At 41.1% G+C, this 20,176-nt stretch overlaps 1 protein-coding gene across 1 annotated transcript in view; it reads right to left on the bottom strand.

The window, feature by feature from the left end:
- Window positions 1–2,689: 2,689 nt before the first annotated feature.
- The window catches only part of ARHGAP32 (Rho GTPase activating protein 32), a 217,265-nt gene continuing 199,778 nt past the window's right edge, over window positions 2,690–20,176 (bottom strand). Inside the window, exons 16-22 of the mRNA XM_011934672.1 lie at window positions 19,676–19,821; window positions 18,913–19,108; window positions 17,128–17,273; window positions 14,980–15,051; window positions 11,286–12,164; window positions 9,561–10,606; window positions 2,690–8,314 (exon numbers count right to left, since the gene is read on the bottom strand). Coding sequence (XP_011790062.1) covers window positions 6,062–8,314; window positions 9,561–10,606; window positions 11,286–12,164; window positions 14,980–15,051; window positions 17,128–17,273; window positions 18,913–19,108; window positions 19,676–19,821 — 4,738 coding nt within the window. The 3' untranslated portion in view covers window positions 2,690–6,061. The remainder of the gene's footprint in view (window positions 8,315–9,560; window positions 10,607–11,285; window positions 12,165–14,979; window positions 15,052–17,127; window positions 17,274–18,912; window positions 19,109–19,675; window positions 19,822–20,176) is intronic.

The raw sequence follows: 20,176 nt of genomic DNA on the forward strand, positions 1-20,176 counted from the left end.
AAAAGGTGGTAACCTCAATGAACAAGAGACGACTCCCTCTGCAAGCACATTAAATACGCTGCCTAGATCTGTATTTCTCAGCCATGTGCACCAGGATTACATGTGTTTTTTTTGGCTGGGTACCAAAACTAGATTTGTAAGTCCAATCCCAGACGCAATGGATCAGACCATCTGGTGGTTGCTCAAGAATCTTAACTAGCTCTCCAGGTGTTCTAAATGGATTCTGAAGTTTGAGAACTACTTGCTGAGTTTAAAACATCACTAGTGACTGAGAAATCTAGGATGCTTTTCAAAATGTTTTAGAGAATTAAGAACACGAATTGCAAATGACTTGGTGACAGCTGACGCTGTTTTGTCTGCATGATATTCTGGTTTCTTAATTGTGGATGCTCAAACTGTCTTTGAGCCTAGCATTCTCCTGCGAGGAGAAACGCTCTGCAGTTAACAGAAATGCTGTTGCATCTAATCACATCACTTTCTCGCAGACTGTCAAATGCAGGGTGAACTCCTAGAGCTTTTGTTTCATTCCCCCTTCTGAGCATCTTATACATGAACATCTTCTTTCTGAGACTCAGCTATCCAAGTCCTTTGCTAGGAGAAAAGAACAAGAGCCTCGGAGTAACAAAAAATAGACAACGCAAAGGCCACACGATTCAGGATAACCGTTCAGGACTCCAGTTCAGAACTACTTTTGCTCCCCAGATTAGAATTACAAAGAGAAAAAGGAAGAGGAGGGTTTATAGGTAGTTCCCAGACAGTAACAAAAAGTGACAGCAGCAAAGACATAGGAAACTGAAAAAAAGGGGTACAAAAATATAAAAAGAACTGGTGTTAAACCACTTGGTGTGAACGCAAATCTTCTCTCAGTGTGCCCTGAGGATATCCCCAAGTTGTGTGTGGTGCAGTCATCTACTGACAAACGTGATGAGACTACACTGACAGCAATATTTGTGGTTGGAAATATATTCTGAAAATATTTTGATTAAAGTGTCTAAAATAAAATTAAACCTTATAGTTTTTCAGAGGTCCACTATCAACTGTATGAAAAACATGACCAACCAAAATGTCTTATTTCTGGTATTTCCAGATGCCCAAGGTTTTACTGGATGGGGAGTCACTGTTACTTTAAAATGTGCCTCTTCCTGTACAATCACAACTAAAATCTCAATCACCACGAATGTATGTGTTACTGATTCCCCAGTGATACACATTTTAAGAGGTAGGTACCGTATTTTTGTCAGTATAAGTTTGGTGATGAAATAGTTGGCATGGAAAGCAGAGTCCTGAAAATTGAGAAGACCCAGTGGAGCTGTGGTTGTACCTTTTCTTTCATCCCATCTGAGCAGTTTCCAAGGGAACACTTATTCAGATCTGAGGATGCTTACTGAAGCAGATGTTGTATCTTTGCTGAGGTCTGGAGTGTGCTATGCAGGCACAGAAAAGACAGTTGACTTACTAGGGCCATCTGGAATAAACAGACAACTTTCCCTATTGCTGGCAAGAAAAAAAAAATAGGGCCTAACACCTTAAAATGAAGAATGATTTGTAATTTGACTCTCAGTAGGAAAACCAATATCCAAGAGCTGAATACTGAGGGTCCTCCCCGCCTCACCTTCAAGTCCTGGTTGATACTTAAGTATTGATTTTGACAACTGTGGCAGCAGAAGAAACTCTGGAGCCCTGCTGGGCAGCTGGGTCACTTGCAGTACTTGGTTCACATCTACAGCCACTGTCTCACTGACACTTGATCTGGGTTTGCTGCGAGCAGGTAGCCTCATCTGGGGCATGATTATTTCATGGTCATTTCACCCTTAAGAGAAAACAGGATGTCCAAGAAGTTTCCTTGGAATCTGTAAAAATATGGTTTTATTCAGAATTCCCTTTGAAGGATCCTGAGATAAGCTGATTCAGTTTCCTGAGAAGCGCACACTCGGGAACCAGGCTGCAAGAGCAGAGCGTGGACTCCTTCAGGAGCAGGAAGCAACAAGTCAGCCCAGACTCTCCAGGCCGGCTCCAGAGGCCTCCACCACTCTACAGGGAACAGTGTTTGACTTGGGGGAAACGTGGCCAGGCAGCAGAAGGTGGCAAATAGATAACAACAGGAGACACTTAACCCCTTTCCTCAAATAATGTACCACTGGGCTTAATAGGATGTGTCATAAAAACACGTGTCCTTTGGTCCTAATTCCCCAAATCAATTACCCCCACTATTTCATTATAATTCACATTAGGTCAAAAAGGAAACACATACACAAAGCAGTCTGTTTTAACCTGAAATAATTCTGTTGATACTCGAATCGCTTTCAGTGGGACATTTGCTTTAAACCACAAGATATCTCCATCTCCAGGTACAAAAAAATCCCTTTTTCCCTCCCCTGCCACCCCCCCACCCCACCCCACAACCAAAGAAACAAACAAAACCCAAACCCACAACTCAGCTTCAAATAAGTTTGCAAGAAATGAGACTCTAAATATTTACATATGGGGCAAGAAATAAATCACAAAACTATTTACAAAAATACACAAGCTTATATGCATTAACAATTTACACCAGTTCACAAAAATATTAAGACATAAAAAAACACTATATAAATTAAAATTAAAAACTCAAAAGTATGATCTAAGACTTCCTAGGATGCTTCTCTCATGCAGGTCATGGTTGAAAAATCAGGTTTTGCTATTCAGAATCTAAACTGTAAAACCATTTTTATTCTTTGAACATTAACAGTACTAATCAGATAAGGAAAACCCTCTGTGCACACTGACATTACCTTGCACACGTTATAATACACCACTCCTGACATTTCTGTAACACACAGTGCTGAAAATCACATGCCTCTAACCATGTGGAAGGAACTCTCTGACATACTTTTACTTTCATTATTACTTTCTTACACATTCTGCTCAAGCAATACTTTGCCAACATACTAAATGGGTGACTGACAGGGCTGAAAACAGAGAAATGAACTTTGCAGGCTCCTTCTTTAACTAAAGGGGCAAATTTCAAATTTACATCGTTTGCATCTATTACTGCTCCAAATGTGGTAACCTACTCCTCTGTCCCCACTCACGTTAGTAACAGTCCCTCCTCTCTACAGAATTAGTCCTAGAATTTTTCAACCTGACCCTAAATTTTAAAAAATGCTTTGCCATTGTAAGAAACGTGCAGACCCTACACGTGGGACCATCCCAGGGACTTGTATGTTTGAAAGGAAATTGAATATAGTAAGAAATAAGGCTCAGATGAAATTTATTAGTAAGAAAATGGCACCTCTGGGATTGTTAGCAAATTTTTTAGCCAGACATCCAGGGAATATTTATTTCAATCAGACCAAACTGTGGAATCACAATTTTGCCAAAAAGATAAAATCTGGAGGCAGGGCTATGAAAATGTCAACAGGATTAAATTATGGGTTTAACGGATAAGGCAGCTCCACTTCCTTGATCATAATGCTCCGTGTCAAAATTGGAAAGTAATAACGTTCAGTTACTCTATTTGCGAAGCCACACACGGTGGACTGTGCTGAGGTATCTGGCTCACAGTGATTTGCTGTCCGATTTCCACCCCACAACGTTAGAAAGGGAAAGATGCCGGAAAAGTGTCTCAAATAACTGAATCCAAAGTTAAGGCTGCTGCTAGCATGCATTAAATGAAGTAACTCTAGATTTGATCTAAAGTTTGTGTTTCACGCTTATAACAGTAATTGCAATCATCATTCTATATTCGAAATATTTACCTGATATTTCTAAACCCATAGGACATTTATGAATAAAGAAATTGTTTTCAGGAATTAACCCTACTATTTATAAAAAAGGCTTTAGTTTCAGGACTAAACAATGTGTGTGACAACAAATCCACAAATATTACACCTGGACCGGACTCCCTGGGTTACTTCCTTCAGGCTCTCAGTTACTGAAGCCATGTGTATCTCCTGGTCACAGCAGCCCCTCTTCCTAACCTCCATGCTGCTGGTGAGAACTTACAGGGCTGGTGTGGTCTCCAAGGGGCAATGGGTTATTTGACAAAAATACGATTAAGGTAAAAAAAAATTAGTGCCACATATTCACCAAAGGTCAAACTGCTGTATGTAGCACCCAGGGTGTTTTTGTGCTAAAGGGAAGTATCCTAACAAGTTTCCTAGCACTTTGACTAGATACCAGTTGGGTCTGCACTTTTAATGTAGAGGCCTCAATTTCCAGACCTTTTCACATATGGGTGTTTCAAGGTTTCTACTACGGTTTTTACTGCATCCCTCCAGTGAATTCTAAGGGAACAAAAGAAAATCTTATAGAATATTCCCACATATCAATGTGTTGTTCTTAAAACACTTTATTTCTTTTTCTAAATATAAACCCTTAAAATGCACATTATTTTTTAAAATAAAAACTGGCATGAATCCTAACCTTTATACAATTTCACAGCAATAACAGCAGCATGATTTTAGCCTCTTAAAAGATTTCCTCCTCTGCTCTAAATAAAAATTAATTTCAAGTTCTAAAAAGCCAGAGCAGCAACCATCCAATAAATGGAATGCAATTCTCCTAGTGTCTTCTACAGACTGAGCATTTAAAATATGTGAATGTATAAAACTTGAGTATTATTAAGTTATGGAATGAAATGACAATCTAAACTCATTTTGTAAACGTAGGACTGCCTTGCTAGTCTGATGTATTTTGTGGGGTGGAGGGAGCTGAGAACATAGAATGGAGTTGGGCTAGAGAGTTCCTACTCTAATAAGGAATGCAACTTTCAAAAGTTGCAGGTGTTAAACATGTTTAACATGTCTCCAGAGTTATAAAGAGCTATACCTGAAATGCTGGTGTAGATGGTAATTACAACAACACTGTGACCACACAAGTACAGAGTAAGCAAATGACAGTAATGGCTTAGGACAGCAATGATAACTGCCCAGAACTCCACTGATGAAATGGGGCTGTGTACTAAGCAGTTATTGCAGGAACTTGCAGTCTAATAATAGATAATTTGTAGCTACTTAAATTCCCAGGGATCCTGTACTCAGGTTTAGAAACAGAAACAAACACGGAAATTTATATTCATAATAAATTATGTGTGTCTATCCAGTCAAACCATGCTGGGCTTTTTCAATGAAAGAAAGCTGATAATTTAGGAAAACCAATGGTATGACATGTTTTACTAGAATTACAATTCACCAAACATTATTGAGGGGTGGGGTAAGAAGAAAACCTGAAGGCAGGCAATGCATTAAAAGCATCAATAAGAGTTTTCTGGTGCTAACAAAGTTCACTGACAATAAGAACTTTACTATCTTCTACCTAAGAAGTTTCCTTAAATACTAACTTTTAAAAATCCCTTCTGTCATGATATGAGCCCATTCATTGAACCGTGAGGAACAAGGATGAAAAATAAGCATAGAAAAAGTATGGTTCAGCCTGAGTCTAAGTGGTCTGGTGTTTTATGATGACTCTACCAAATGTTTAAAGTCTTAATTTCTTATTTTTAATTATAATGTTGCTGTCTGACTGATACTGAAGGATCAGGGATTTTTCGACGACTCTAACTGAACACAAGCTCCTTCTCAGATGGGGCGAATGAAGTGAGAAGAGTGTGTCAATCTGGGCAAGTTGTGCAGCTACTGATGGAGAAGCAGGAACACAATAGGGAATGCAGAAGCCTACCAGGAAATTGATGTGAACTGCTTTCAATTATGCAGCAAATACTAAGAAGAAAGGACAACGTTGAATTCAAATTCAGTGAAAGGCAGTCCTCAGGCTCTTTCAAGCTAGCCCTAGATCTGTGTCCTGCGACAGGTTTCTCTACTGGGTTTCAGCACGGGGTTTTACCATCCTTCAGATCTTTTCTAAAGACAAAAATGACAAAGTCTATAGATGGAAGAGGTGGTAATGAAGCAGGGAAGGGGAAAAAGATGGTGATGTGTTTACTTTTATTATCTTTTTTTAAATGTGGCCAGGGGTTTTATAGTATTTTTTGTTTTTTTTTTTTTAATCTTTTTGGTTATTGAAAAAAAATAGAACAGTCCACTGTCCAGCAGAGGCTGCTTCAACTCTATTGCTCCAGGGCTCATTCTGCATGGATCTGTGTTTCAGGATGCGGCAAGGACAACTCTGTGGGCAGGAAGGCCCCTTGACCCAAAGCTGTAGCATAGGTCCTGCTCTGTGGATGGGGAAAGCCAGGGGGCACATATGTCCCCATGCCGCCCCCTGCAAAGACTCCCCGCTGGTGCTGAGGCAGGGGGTGGTAATCTTCCAGGTTATCATACTGAGACACAACAGCCACACCGCTCTGGCGCTTGCCGTGTGGCTGGTACTGGTACAGCACACTGGGGTCCCTCTCCACGTTCTGGGTATGATGGAGTTTGAGGCTATGACTCCTCTCTGGTTTAGGGGGTGGGACCATTGACTGAGTGAGGTGTTCCTCCTCCTTGTAGCAGTCTCTGGAGTGTTTCTCTGGGGCAGAAGGCTGCCTAGCCCAAGGTCGCTCCATCTCTTTGGAGAGCCTCACCTCTTTGTGGTTCAGTCTTAAAGATTCTTGCCCGGATGCAGCATATTTTACTCCAGAGTTATGGTAGCTGACTGGCTCAGAAGTGTCTGGAATCCCTTTGGACCCATAATCTAACTGGCCAGCTCCCTGGGGATAAGGGGGCCCATTCTTTGACTCACAGAACTGCCTATGGCTTGCTTCCTGGTGTGCCCTGTGCTCAGGGAGACTGCAGCCCATGTCAGGAAGCTTCCTGCTCCTCAGGCTGCTCTGCTTCTGCGGCAGGGATGGCTTCTCCGGCTGCGTGCTACCGTGGCCTCCGTGGTGGTGGGCTCTGTCCATCTCTGCCTCGGGATGCCTCCTGTAGAAGCGGTCCTCGCCCTCGGGACTGATGGCCTTGGCTGCATGGCGGCTTTCCTTTCCTTCTGCCACTGAGAGAAGTCCAGTTTTCCCAGGATCTGATTTACTACGCAGATGGATGACATAGATCCCACCCAAGTCGTCCTGCACAGCCGGGGTCATGTTATCGTACTGGGACATGACAGGCCCTTTCACCTTCTGCCGGGCACGGCTCTCTCTCCGGATGGACTGCATGCGGTATTTCTCCATGTCCTCAAGATCCCATGAGGAGTAGGTGTGCTTCACATCAGCAGCCGGAGGCATGTGGACTACATTATGGTCGTTGGGAGAGAAATAGCCAGTCACGTTGGCCCGGGGACGTGGAGGCAAACCAGCATAACTGTACAAGTTCTTTCCTTGCAGCCTAGGATTGTAGAAAGCAAAGTCTCGATTGGGAAGGCGGTGAAGGGGTCTCAACTGGACTGTGCCATAGGCATCCACATCACACAGGGCCCCATCTGGACTGTAATAGGAACTAGAAGAACTGGAATATGGGCTATACCTGTAGTGGACCCGGCCATTCTCAAAGTAAGGCTGCAGCTGAGTGACGTGATAATCGGAGCGGGCCTGGGAGGACTGATATGGCTTATATTGGTACAGGGGTCTTGGGCAGTAGGCTGGCTCATCATCTGGGGGAACTTCTGTCCGTGAAATGGGAACAGAGCGAATCATGGAAGACGGCGGAGCATGGAGAGACTGCACTCTCCGGATGGTAGGGTATGGTGGAATGTCTTCAGGGTAACAGGTATTCCTAACAGAGGAGCTCAGAGGCGACACATACTCGATCCGGCTGCATGGCTTGGAATGGTGTCCGGCTGCGCTTCTTCCTGGGGCCACGTATGTGTTATAACGAAGACCCATGGAGGCTGGTGGCTCTGACCTGGCACCATACACTTGGTGCTGCTCCAATTTACTGTGATGTGGAGGTACACTCTGGGGACGGTACTGGCAGTTTGGAGTCATACTGAAATGCAAACAGTTTTCTGGACCAAAGGGTTCAGTGGTGACATCGGGCCTAGCAAAGGAGGAGTAAACTGTTTTCTGAGAAGCATGCTTAGGTTGTGGGACAGGAAGTGGTAAAGGCAATGCATCATCCACAGAGGCGGATGAAGCAGTGACAAAGGAATGATAATTTGAACTGCTGGTGGCATCTGCGCTGCTGGAGTGTACGGCAGCAGCCATCTTACTCTCCATCGTCCTGGTGGGGGGCAGTGGTGCTGGAAAGCCACAGGGATGTGCAGGGACAGACTCGGCACGCAGGTACAGCAGCGGGGCCCGGGCACCGTCCCGCACTTTCTCAGGCAGGCCTGGCTGGACAGCTGTAGCCATGGGACACTGAGCAGCAGCTGCACCACTGTCACTGATGAAGGCAGACGCAGGGTCATCCACGGCTCGAGGTTCAGGTGGCCTCTCTGGAACTGGAACTACTCCTTGAACCTATTGAAAGACCATAATACTATGCGTCTATTTTTTGTTCCGTCTATGAATCAAGTACTATTAAATTTGTAACTCACAAATTGAGGCTGGTTGGGTAGCAGCTTGCACTTTCCCAAGCCATGTGGTTGCAATGAATCTGTACCCATTGATAGGAAAAGCTTTGTGCTGCTATTTTGTATAAATTTAGTATTATCTCTGGAGAACCATTCAAAGTTTTCTAATTTATGAGAGGTTTTACATGCGAGGCGAGGTGGCCTATGGCATGATTTTAATATACAAACCAAGAGAGGTTTAGTCATGTAATACTGTAGAGCTTAAAAATACATACCCAGTCTCTTAGTCTAGCTCAGTCTCAACACAAAGGACATTTTGTTAAATTAAGAGTTAATTCTATCATCTGGAGAGACTTTTGAAATTCACAGTTGTACACAGTGAGCAGCTTTAGGCCTTCAAAAACAGGGAAAGGCAATATACCTTTGATTCCCCCTTAGTCTGGCCAAAGATAATCCTCCTACTGAAAACATGCTATCCTTGAGAAGCAGTAAATACAGCACCCTCCACTCAGATCTAAAATCTGAAGTCCTATTAATAGTTCAAGGTGACTAAGAAAAACAACCTGTGGCACTTCTTAAAATATGAGGAAATTCAGGAAGAAACCTTAGCATTCTGCATACTACATTCTCTCATTGAAACAGGTGCCTGACTATGGGACAAACTGCTGGTGAATGCTAGGAAAGTAACAAAAATCCCAAGGTACTATAATCTCTTACACTTGCAAAAAGTCTGCAAGGCAGACAGTCTTACGAATGTTTTGAGAATGAAGTATTTTCATTGTGTAACTGTGAATAATTGGCAGAGGGTAGGTAAATAACTTGCCCAAAGTCTCAATGAGTCAATGGTGGAGTTGGAAAAAAAAAAAAAACCCCACAACCTTAAAGCCCACTTTGTCTCATTTGATCCTGATCTCTTTGTGTTACTAGGAATAAACTACCAAGACACTTTAGAAGAAAAGGGAGCAGGTATAGTTAAGCTACAGTCATCTAGGAGCTACTCCTTTCCTGGGGAAAAGCCAGCATCAAGGTAATGGCAGGCTCCAGCCTCAAATGGGAATTATTTCATGGAAACCGGCCATAGGGCTTAAAAGCAATTGTTGTGTCTGACTCAAAGATAACAACACACCCTGCTGAAAAGTGACATACCTTTGGTAATAGTATATTTCATCTCACTGATATCTTCCCCTTCTTACCTTGTGGGAATTATTTAATCCTATATTGGTTGCTGCTTGTACCTGCCCCACAACTGGTGGCTGCTCTGCAGATCTCTGGGAAGGTGGAGGGGGAAGGGGACGATTAGTTCTGTGCGTGCGCTGAAGGGTGGCAGCAGCAAAATCAGCAGTGGTGGGTTGTTCAGCCACATCCCAGCTGGCTTCCTTGGTGCTCACTTGGGCTGTTGCTGGAGAAGTTGTCATGTATGTCATGGTGGCTGTGCTGGTATTCTCTTCGGGGGACCCAGAAGGAGGATAGATTTTATCTCTAGGTAAATTAGGAGGTGTGGGTGATTTGTCTGCAAGGGACCCAGAAGGAAGGAAGATTTTATCCCTAGGTAAATTAGGAGGAGTGGGAGATTTGTCTGCAAATTCTAAAGGGTGATGGGGTTTATCCACACTTGCACCAAGATAAGAAGGAGGCTGATCTCCACTGTAGAAACGGGGTGGAGACTGGTCCTGATCCAAGAAGGAGACAGCTGGCATACTGCTCTTCCCAGACTGGTCTTCAGGGAAACTTATAAGATCATCAGACTTCTCTGAGTCTAAGGGAACTGAAGTAATTCTGGCCTTTTCTGGGTCCCCAGATAAATATGTTTGATGTGGCTGATTCCCTGTTAAGTCTACTTGGTGATATTGCTCCCCAGGCTCAGGTGTGTTGGAATGGGTAGGATCCCCAATAGCTGCTGTCTCTGGTAGAGGATGGTCACAGTTTCCTGGTGCATTATTCTGGAGGTGGAACTGCTCTGCTGGTCGATCAGTTTGGAAATAGGCCTTATCTAGAGCAACTGCAGAGTAAGAACTGGGCAGATTATCTTCAGTTGTAGCCACCACTATGTCTCCATAATTTGTATACCCAGCCTGAGAGGTCCCTGGTCTCTTCAATGACTGAGTTGAGGCTTGCTGTGCGGACTCAGCTAATGCTAGCGCCAACATTCGGGCAACATTTTTCGGAGGCGGTGGTGGTGGGATAAGAGAGACTGAACTGACAGGAACGGAATCCTGAGGGGGGTCATGGGTAACTGCTCCTAGTGGGAAATTAGGAAAAAAAATGAGAGTGAAAAGGTAGCTTACGTTATCCTAAATGGAAAGCCAAACACTCCCCATGTGATCACTAAAAAATAGGTGCCTTCCATATTTCAAAATGGCAATCCATGATCTTCTATCCCACATGCAAATGCTGTAGAAAACACATCGGGTTCAGAAGGAAAACTAAGACAGACTGCAATCTCTTCTTGAATTGCTACAGAGACGGGGGAAAAAAGTAGATCCCTCACCTGGCTCAGAAAAGATTGCTTAGAAAACAAGCTTCAAGTGCTTGCAGACTGTTATTATGAACAGTTTTTACATTTGATGGTGTAGGCTGGCTTGTTAACTTGGAAGGCTACAATAAAGATATTTTATTAGAAGAGAAAACAGAATCAAGAGCTACGCAGTTGTGCAAAAATTATCCACGAATTCTCACTGTCCAAAGAGATAAGGGGACTTTTGTGAAGATGTGAAGCAGGACCATTGGCCCTCCCTTTTGGGGAGTTTTGTTTGATTGCTTTTAATTTAGGGCTTTGAGCCATCAGCACCACCCAGAAAAGCATTCTCTTTGATTAAAGGCTAGCTGTGGACAAATTTCTCTCCTAAAAGGCACAGATGGCACACAGGATTGAAGATCCCTCTTAACTTAAAGAAAGAATGGAGGAAAACAAACGGTACCTGTCTGAGTCTGTCCAGAAGCTACAGCCTTACTCTGACTGCTTGAGACAGACTGATCCTCTTTCCCTGGTAACTCTACTTCTTCAGCAGCCACCTGGTCCAGGGGCTGGACTTCAGATTCACATCCTTCTTGGGCATCTGTCTCATTTGTTTTCATCTTTACTATCTGGGTGGGGGATCTATTTGTGGCATCTCTTTCTTCAGTGCATTTGTCCCAGGTTGAAGATGAGGCATTCTGAGCTGTGGTATTTGAGACTGTACCAACGACTTCTGACACCCGTGGTGGTAGGGTCACTGAAATTGGCTCAGATATGTTCATAGAAGGTGATTTGCTTAATTTCCGTCCTATCTTTGGAGAGAAAGCATAGACGACCTTTTCTGTAAAGGAGGATGGCTTAGATGATTTCTCTTCAGTTGGGCTCAAGTCCAGGGTAAAGAATGGACTCAGTTTCTCCTGAAGAGGAGAGACAGGTTCAGAGCTTGCTGTGCTTCCTGGAGTCTGACATTGGCTACCACCTGTTTCTGCATCCTTTTTATTGGCACTTGTTTTATCCTTGGAGTATCCTGGTGAATCTAAAAAGGAAGCACCACTCTCCAGACATTCTGATTCGGCCTTAGGAGGACTACATTGAAATGACATTGGATCAAAATCCAGGCTGGCTACTCCAATGTCTGGTGGGCTCAAGTCAACATCCTCAGCTGAATGAGGAGACATAAGGGCCGGGATATGAAGCAGCCCTCCTTCCTCCTCACTCTCATTGTCATGAGGCAGATTATCATAGGAGTTACAGCGGTTCCCCAGCATTTCTCCATTAAAAGAGGCAGACAGTGCGTCACTGGAAGATCTGGGTCTTCTGGGTCGGAAGAGCTTAGAATCACCTGGAAAAAATGAGCAACAATGTCAAAGTATGAATATCCCAGATACATGATGCTGTGGTAAGTAACCTGCTCAGCACAGCAGTAACTTACGGTCTACGTGAAGGAAGTGTTACTTCTCATTTTCTTTCTGAAAATTCTTTCAGTGCACACAGATCATTTAAACTTGAGATAATAGAACTCCCAAATCAAATGCTAAATAGCGAACACGTGATAGAATCAGAGGGCGAATGCAGTATTTCATGGTCTGGATAGGAAAAATAACTCAGAATGCTTGGATTCTATTATTAATCCAACACTGATTCTTGGTGTGACTTTGGGCAAGCTTTTCATTTCTTTGTGTCTTATTTCATCACTGGCCCTCATATGACTTATGAGGAGGAATTAATCACTTTGAGTGGCGTTTTGAATCTATAATAGCAAAATGGATTTTTGTGTGTGTGTGTGGGGAAACATCCTTATAATATTCAAATTTCTAAATAAATTGAACTTCTCAATTAAAAAATCTTCGTAATTCCATAAAGTATTTACGTATATTTAGTAAAAAATTCCTTTCAGATACTAAACAAGAACCTCACTTTTTTTTTTCCTTAAGAATAGGCTTTAAGTTTCCCAAGCAGAGTCCTCAAGAGTGGCAGAGAGTATTACATAATTTTACGATGTTGCTAAATATCAAACTGGTAAAAAAGAAACTATTGTATTAGGATTATTTTAATTCCCATAGTTAAAAAGTAATTTAAAGAGGCAAAATCTATCTTAATAAATATAAATATATTGGTCGGGCACAGTGGCTCATGCCTGTAATCCCAGCACTTTGGGAAGCTGAGGCAGGCAGATCACCTGAGGTCAGGAGTTCGAGACTAGCCTGGCCCAAATGGCGAAACCCCATATCTACTAAAAATACAAAAGTTAGCCGGGCATGGTGGCACATGCCTGTAGTCCCAGCTATTCAGGAGGCTGGGCAAGATAATCACTTAAACCAGGTATTGGAGGTTGCAGTGAGCCAAAATTGTGCCACTACACTACAACCTGGGTGACAAAGCAAGACTCTAATATATATATATATATATATATTCACAAATGTACTGATTACCCATAAAATTAATTCCTTACAAACATCTTCTGATTAACACTAGTATCTACCTAGCTTGCTGCGTTGTTTTTGTAGGTTATCTTGACTAGTTTAATTGAAAATCTTGGAAAATTCATATGATGTCAGCCACTCGGATAAAGTGATGGGGAAGAACTTCTGGAATCAAAAGCAAAGCCACTGGTCAGTGAGGATCTGGCAGTTAGAAGAGTTATTAAATGAAGATGAGAAAGCTGACCAAGATGATGATACTTCAGGATATTTCAAAAGAGCAAGATTTCACTTGTTCTTGAGTATCATTGGATTAAGAAAAGCCCTTTGGAAATCAATGTAGCTCCTGTTTTTTTTTTTTTTTTTTTCAGACGGAGTCTCGCTCTGTTGCCAGGCTGAAGTGCAGTGGCATGATCTCGGCTCACTGCAACCTCCACCTCCCGGGTTCGAGCAATTCTCCTGCCTCAGCCTCCCGAGTAGCTGGGACTACAGGCGAGCGCCACCACGCCCAGCTAATTTTTGTACTTTCAGTAGAGACAGGGTTTCACCATGTTGGCCAGGATGATCTCGATCTCTTGACCTCGAGATCCGCCCACCTCGGCCTCCCAAAGTGCTGGGATTACAGGCGTGAGCCACTGTGCCCGGCTGGTTAGTTTTTTTAAAAGGACTTCTTTATAATTCTGCTGCAATGGTAAAACTCAATTCAAATAAATGAAGAATGTCCTATTATGCTATTACAGTTTTATAAAAAAAGCTTCTTCCAAATTGACATTTAATTATTTATTCTAAAAATTAGTGCATAGATATAACCATAATCTAACTTTTGCTAAATAAGAGAGAAAATAAACTTATTTGCATAATTTTAGTTTTCTTTTTTAAGTTACACTGCAGTCAAACCTCTTTTCACCCTTAACCATGAAATTTTAGTCCCTATTTTAAAAAGATTTTCTTTTTTTTTTGAGACAGAGTTTCACTCTTGTCACCCAGGCTAGAATGCAGTGGTGCAATCTAGACTCACTGCAACCTCCGCCTTCTGGGTTCAGGCGATTCTCCTGCCTAAGCCTCCCAAGTAGCTGGGATTACAGGCGCCTGCCACCATGCCCAGCTAACTTTTGTACTTTACTAGTAGAGATGGGGTTTCGCCACATTGGCCAGGCTGGTGTGGAACTTCTGACCTCAGGTGATCCACCCATCTCGGCCTCCCAAAGTGCTGGGATTACAGGCGTGAGCCACCACATCTGGCCAAAGATTTATCTTAAGTTGCCTTCTCCAAGTACTAATTATCCTTGTAAATGAGGACCACATGTAATCAATCCAATCTATGAAATTTAAGACCAGGCTAAGCCATTTGCAAGACAAAAGACTACTGGTCTAAATATCAAAACTGCTTAATTATACACTTTATAAAATTATGCTCCCATTGTAAAATCTAAAGGAAATAGTAATAACACAAGTTTTCACTAGACATTAATAAATATAAATGGTTAACTTGAAATATTTCAGCTATTTTTATATAAACTGAATAGCAGTCATGCCAAAAATGAAAAGATTAAACACTGCTACCATGTGAAAGCATCAATGAATTTTAATCTGAATAATACTAAAGAGATACTAGTATTCCTAGGAAATGAATTAATAGCCTACTTATTAAGCACAGATATATGAAAATAAACTCAATTACAGTATTCTTTTATGCAATACATTATAGAATAAAATGACTGATGCTTTCAGTCTTACCATCAACTGCATGGAGAGACGTAAGAGACTCCTCACTTTTAGCTGAACGGAGGGTTCCTTCTGCCCTGCCACCTGAAGAATAAAAAACAAATAGTGTGAAGATTTATTATTTGTTACATATGTGGTTAATGGGATCAGTGTGTTTCTTGATACATTTAAACTTTTGAGGGTGATTAGCTGTACATTTTGACAGCAATTTAGTATTCTATTACATAATGTTATACTATTCTTAAATGGTTTCCCGTGTGAAAAATCTCTTTTCTAAAGGATTATGAATTTGAGCATAGAGATTAACTAAGATGCTTCTTTCTTTCACATTTCCTGAAGACCAATATGATATCTTGAGATGACATCATACCAGATGTAGAGTGGGCCTTACACCCAATGACTGGTGTCCTTGTAAGAAAACACAGAGACACAGAGACGGCCATGTGGACATGGAGGCAGAGATTGGAGGGATGCTGCCACACGTCAAGGAATGCCAGGAGCCACCAGGAGCTAGGAAATGCAAGGAAGGATTTTTCCCTGGAGCCTTTGGAGCGAACACAGCCGTGCTGATACCTTGATTTCAGACTTTGAGCTTCCAGAGCCACGAGGGAAAAAAAAATCTGTTTGTTTTTTACCACTCGACTTGTGGTAATTTGTTACGGGAACTCTGGGATATGAACACAGGTAACTTTACGTACACAAGTGAATCTTATTCGCTAAATATCTTCGTCCTCTTTAACCCCTTGGCAGCACTATGAATGCTTTCTTTTTAACCCCTTCTTCCCCTGCTAAGGATAGCATGCATCTTTTTTTCCTCTGCCTACCTTTATAATCATTTCTTCTTACTCTCCTCTCATGACAACTCTTCCTTTCCCACCTTTAAACATTGTTTCTCTCCAAAATTCAGCCCTCAACTGGCTTCTTTTCACTCTGCTCCCATCTCTTGAAATACCATTCTTAGTCCCTTGTCAGTTAGGTGAATCCCTACTTCTCCTTGACAACCCATATCAAAGGTTGTATTTTCTAATCACTAGCCCCTCCTCTACAAGAGTTGACTATTCCTACTATAACTATCTCATGTAACTATTTCTTTTATTTTTTAAGAGACAATGTCTCGCTTTGTCACCCAGGCTGGAGTGCAGTGGCACAATCATAGCTCACCACAGCCTCAACCTCCTGGGCTCAAGCGATCCTCCTGCCTCAGCCTCTAGAGTAGCTGAGACTATAGGTGTGTGCCACCAAGCCTTGTTTATTTGCAATTTATCTTTTTTTTTTTTTTTGTAGATGCAACACCTCACTTTGTTGCCCAGGCTGGTCTTGAACTCCTGGCTTCAAGCGATCTTCCCGCCTTGGCCACCCAAAATGTTGGGAGTGTAAGTGTAAGCCATTGTACCTAGCCTAAACCACTATTTCAATAACTATGATTCTGCGCTAAAATTTACTTTCTTACATGTATGACTTCCTAATTTGATTTGGAAGGCAGAGAATCTACATCCTTTATTTTCTATCTGCAGAACCTGCTATCAAAATAGTTAGCACGTGCTCTACATGATTGCAAACTGAATGATGAATTAAATGAATTGAACATTATACTTCAAACACTACCTAAGAAGAAAGTACTACTATTCTTCCTAGATTCAGAAGTTGTTACTATCAATAGAACATGGCTTTTAAATTATTTTTAAAAGAGCAGTTTTTCAACAGTAATAGATTTATTTGATCTAATAAAATACTCTATTAATGAGACTCCTAATAAATAATACCTTCTTCAGCTAAAAGAGTTATAAACTTGAAAGGTATGTTGAAACACAGTTTTGAAATTTTTTTAGATCTGTAAAAATACAGATCGATAAATTTAGATACCATAGCAGTATTTATTTACAACAATATACAAGGTATATGGGAATTTAATCACATTAACACTATATATATAGTTTCCTTAAGAAAAGAAATTGCATACTTCTACATATTTATGTATCGTTTATATAATATTACTTTTCAGTTTAGGAATAAAGAATTGGTGAAAGAAGCCACTCCATATGTGTGACACAACTGTGAACATGTTACGGAAGCAGATCATAGCAACATGTGAAGAATGTGCCCAGAGCAACCAAAGACCATCATGACAGCATCAGAAGTGAGAATCTCCCAGGCATTCACCTTTCAGAGCCATGGCTTTCATCTCTGAAGGCTCACTCTCATTCCGCTGCAGCTTTCGTTTAGAAACAGATGATGATTTCCCCAAGTTGAAAAAGGAACGCCAGCTACCCACAGGAGACTTTTTCATCTTATTTTGAGGCCTCTTTCTATGAAAGAGAAAATAATCAATCAATATTAAGATAGCCATGGGTCTGTCTTTTCTTATAGAAAAGAAATGAACACATGACAGAAAGAACCAAACAGCCTGGAGAGGCATAAGTGAAATAGTAAGCAAACATCTACCTTCTAGACAGCACACTCTACACAGTGCAGCCAAAGCAGAAAATGGATATTAAACATGCGGATTTTAGTATTAGTAACTATTTTCACAAAGATCATTTTTATACATGTCTTCATATTTGGATCCAACCTCACAAACTGCAAAATAAGTGGGAATAAGATGTATCTGGGAATAGGAAATATTAAGTGTTCAAAAATAATACAGAGTTAAAGAAAATGATTTAGGTGTGAGTAGAGAATAAAGGCAAAAAAATAAGACAAGGATTAAGAATAATAACAAATATATACCGAATGCCAGGCACTGTGCTACCTGCCTTATATGTAATATCTCCTTTAAATCAGATATAACCACATGAGGTAGGTACTATTACTCTCATTTTGCAGCCAAGGAAATTATGACATTAAGAAGTTCAAATAACTTCCTTAACATTATAAAACTATTAAATGATGGAGTCAGAATTGGAACCCAGGCCTATCTACAACCCAATATCTACTCTCTTAACTACTACTCCATAAAGAATCTTTGAAAAAATTATGGAACTAGAATACAAAATCAAGATGCTGAAGACAAACTCAGGATGACAAAGTAAAAGAGTATGTTCCGACTTTTCGCTGACAGAATGTTTTTAGTCACAGGAAGTGAAAGGAAGTTAGAGGAGTATACTAAAATACGGGAAGAACAAATTCTAAAGTTATATTAGTACTACCCAATCCAGAGAATCAAAATCCTTACATTCATGTGTAATAGCCAAAGGAGTAGCAGAGACATCAAAAATAACTTTTACATACATTAGTCTTCCTACTATAACCTAGTAAAGAAGATACAGAAACCATGTTATTATCATTTCTTTAGAGTAACAGAATTTCAGAGCTGGAAGGGACATTGGAAGAGTGAACTGCTGCAGTGGTTCTCAAGTCCTAGCAGACATCAGAATCACCTGGAAAGTTAGACGAATGACCAATTGCTGGGTCCCACGCCCAGGGTTTCTGATTCAGCGGGTCTGGGGTGTGACTGGACGACAGGACAATGTGCACTCCTAATAATTATCACCAGGTGATACTGATGCTGTTGGTTGGGAGACTGCACTATTGATCTCTTCTAACCTTAATGTGGAACCAATGTCAAACAAGTCACTGTCCATTCCTGACTTTCTGAATAAACTGTTTAACACAGCTTATTTCTAAACAAATTTATAAACAACATAGTTCAGAGAGAAAAATCAACCCTATATAGTGACAGTATATCCTCATTTTTCCAAACAGTTTTCCCTATACAACTGACGTTCTTCTTTTATAAAATTACATGATGTTGTAAAGCAAGAATCATTTGTATCATTCCCCATGAAGTGGTAAGTATCATTCATATTCGAATAAACAGGTTTCTCTGGGATTAGCCTAGAATTCGATAGAGTAATACTAAAATACAAAATTAAAAGCAAACTAAAAGAAAATAATAGGACATAGCTATGAAAATCATATCCTAAAATAGGATTTAACAAATTTTACCTTTCAAGTGGGAACTCAATTATGGTATGAAATTTCCCCTGAAGTGCAGCAGGTCCTTCTCCTACTTCAATATATTTATTTTCCGTCACAATTGGAGAATTGACCTGAGCTTGTGTTCGTGCCTGGGCCTCTTCCAATGTCAGCAGTTTGGTGGATGGAGACGATACCAGGAGGGACTTGGGCCTTGACAGAGAAGCTTCAAAAAGAAAAGGAAAGTGATGAAGAGAGTCAACTATGTGTGAGTGGATTCAATTTGTTAGTAACTATCTCTGCATCTATCTACCTATCTGTTGTTTCAAATTTGCTTCAAGTATTTTAAATAGCAAAACCCATAGTGCTTTATATTAAATGAAAAACTGAAGATGACACACCAGAGGCACACATACATGCATATAAAACTCTTTAATAACTGTTTTCCTTTCTTAAAAGATATGAGGAAAGGTGATCAATCACTCAGGTATTTTTAGTTTTGGAAGGAATTTTTCTTCTGTTCCATTTTATACTTTCATATACATCAATAATGAATGACCAGTTTTTTAATGTGTCATGAACTTAGATCAAAATAGGTCTAATATGTAGTATTCACTACATACACACAAAATAACTGTCAAATTGTGCATTTTGGTAAGCAGCCATACATTATTAGCTGCCTTATACCAGTGACATGTTTTTTTTTTGTGGCGATAAGAAATGTGTGGTTTTCCACTTCTTCAGAAGCTCAGACACACACTCCTGGTAGGGAAAGAACCCATTTGAGTCGTACCTGCCCCTTCTTGCATGACCATGCTGATTTTGCCACTGAAGAGCACATCAACATGATTCAGGATGAACTCAACAACCACAGACTGAATTCTCACTTCCATGAAAGCTGCTGTTCCACTGAAGCAGGCAGATTCTATCTGTTTTGATCTGTGAGGTAAACATTTTCACCACAGAGTTGTAAAGATAGCATTTGTAAAGGGCCTCTTTTTTAAAACGTGTAAATCACAGACAAACAGAGGAAGAAATTATACTTTTTTTCTTTTTTTTTGAGAGCGAGTCTCACTCTGGCACCCAGGCTGGAGTGCAGTGGTGCGATCTCGGCTCACTGCAAGCTCCACCTCCCAGGTTTACGCCATTCTCCTGCCTCAGCCTCCCAAGTAGCTGGGACTACAGGTGCCCTCCATCACGCCCGGCTTATTTTTTGTATTTTTAGTACAGATGGGGTTTCACCGTGTTAGCCAGGATGGTCTCGATCTCCTGACCTCATGATCCACCTGCCTCG

This window comes from Colobus angolensis, unplaced genomic scaffold, assembly GCF_000951035.1.
Source record: "Colobus angolensis palliatus isolate OR3802 unplaced genomic scaffold, Cang.pa_1.0 Scaffold137, whole genome shotgun sequence".
NCBI classification, from domain to species: Eukaryota; Metazoa; Chordata; class Mammalia; order Primates; family Cercopithecidae; genus Colobus; species Colobus angolensis.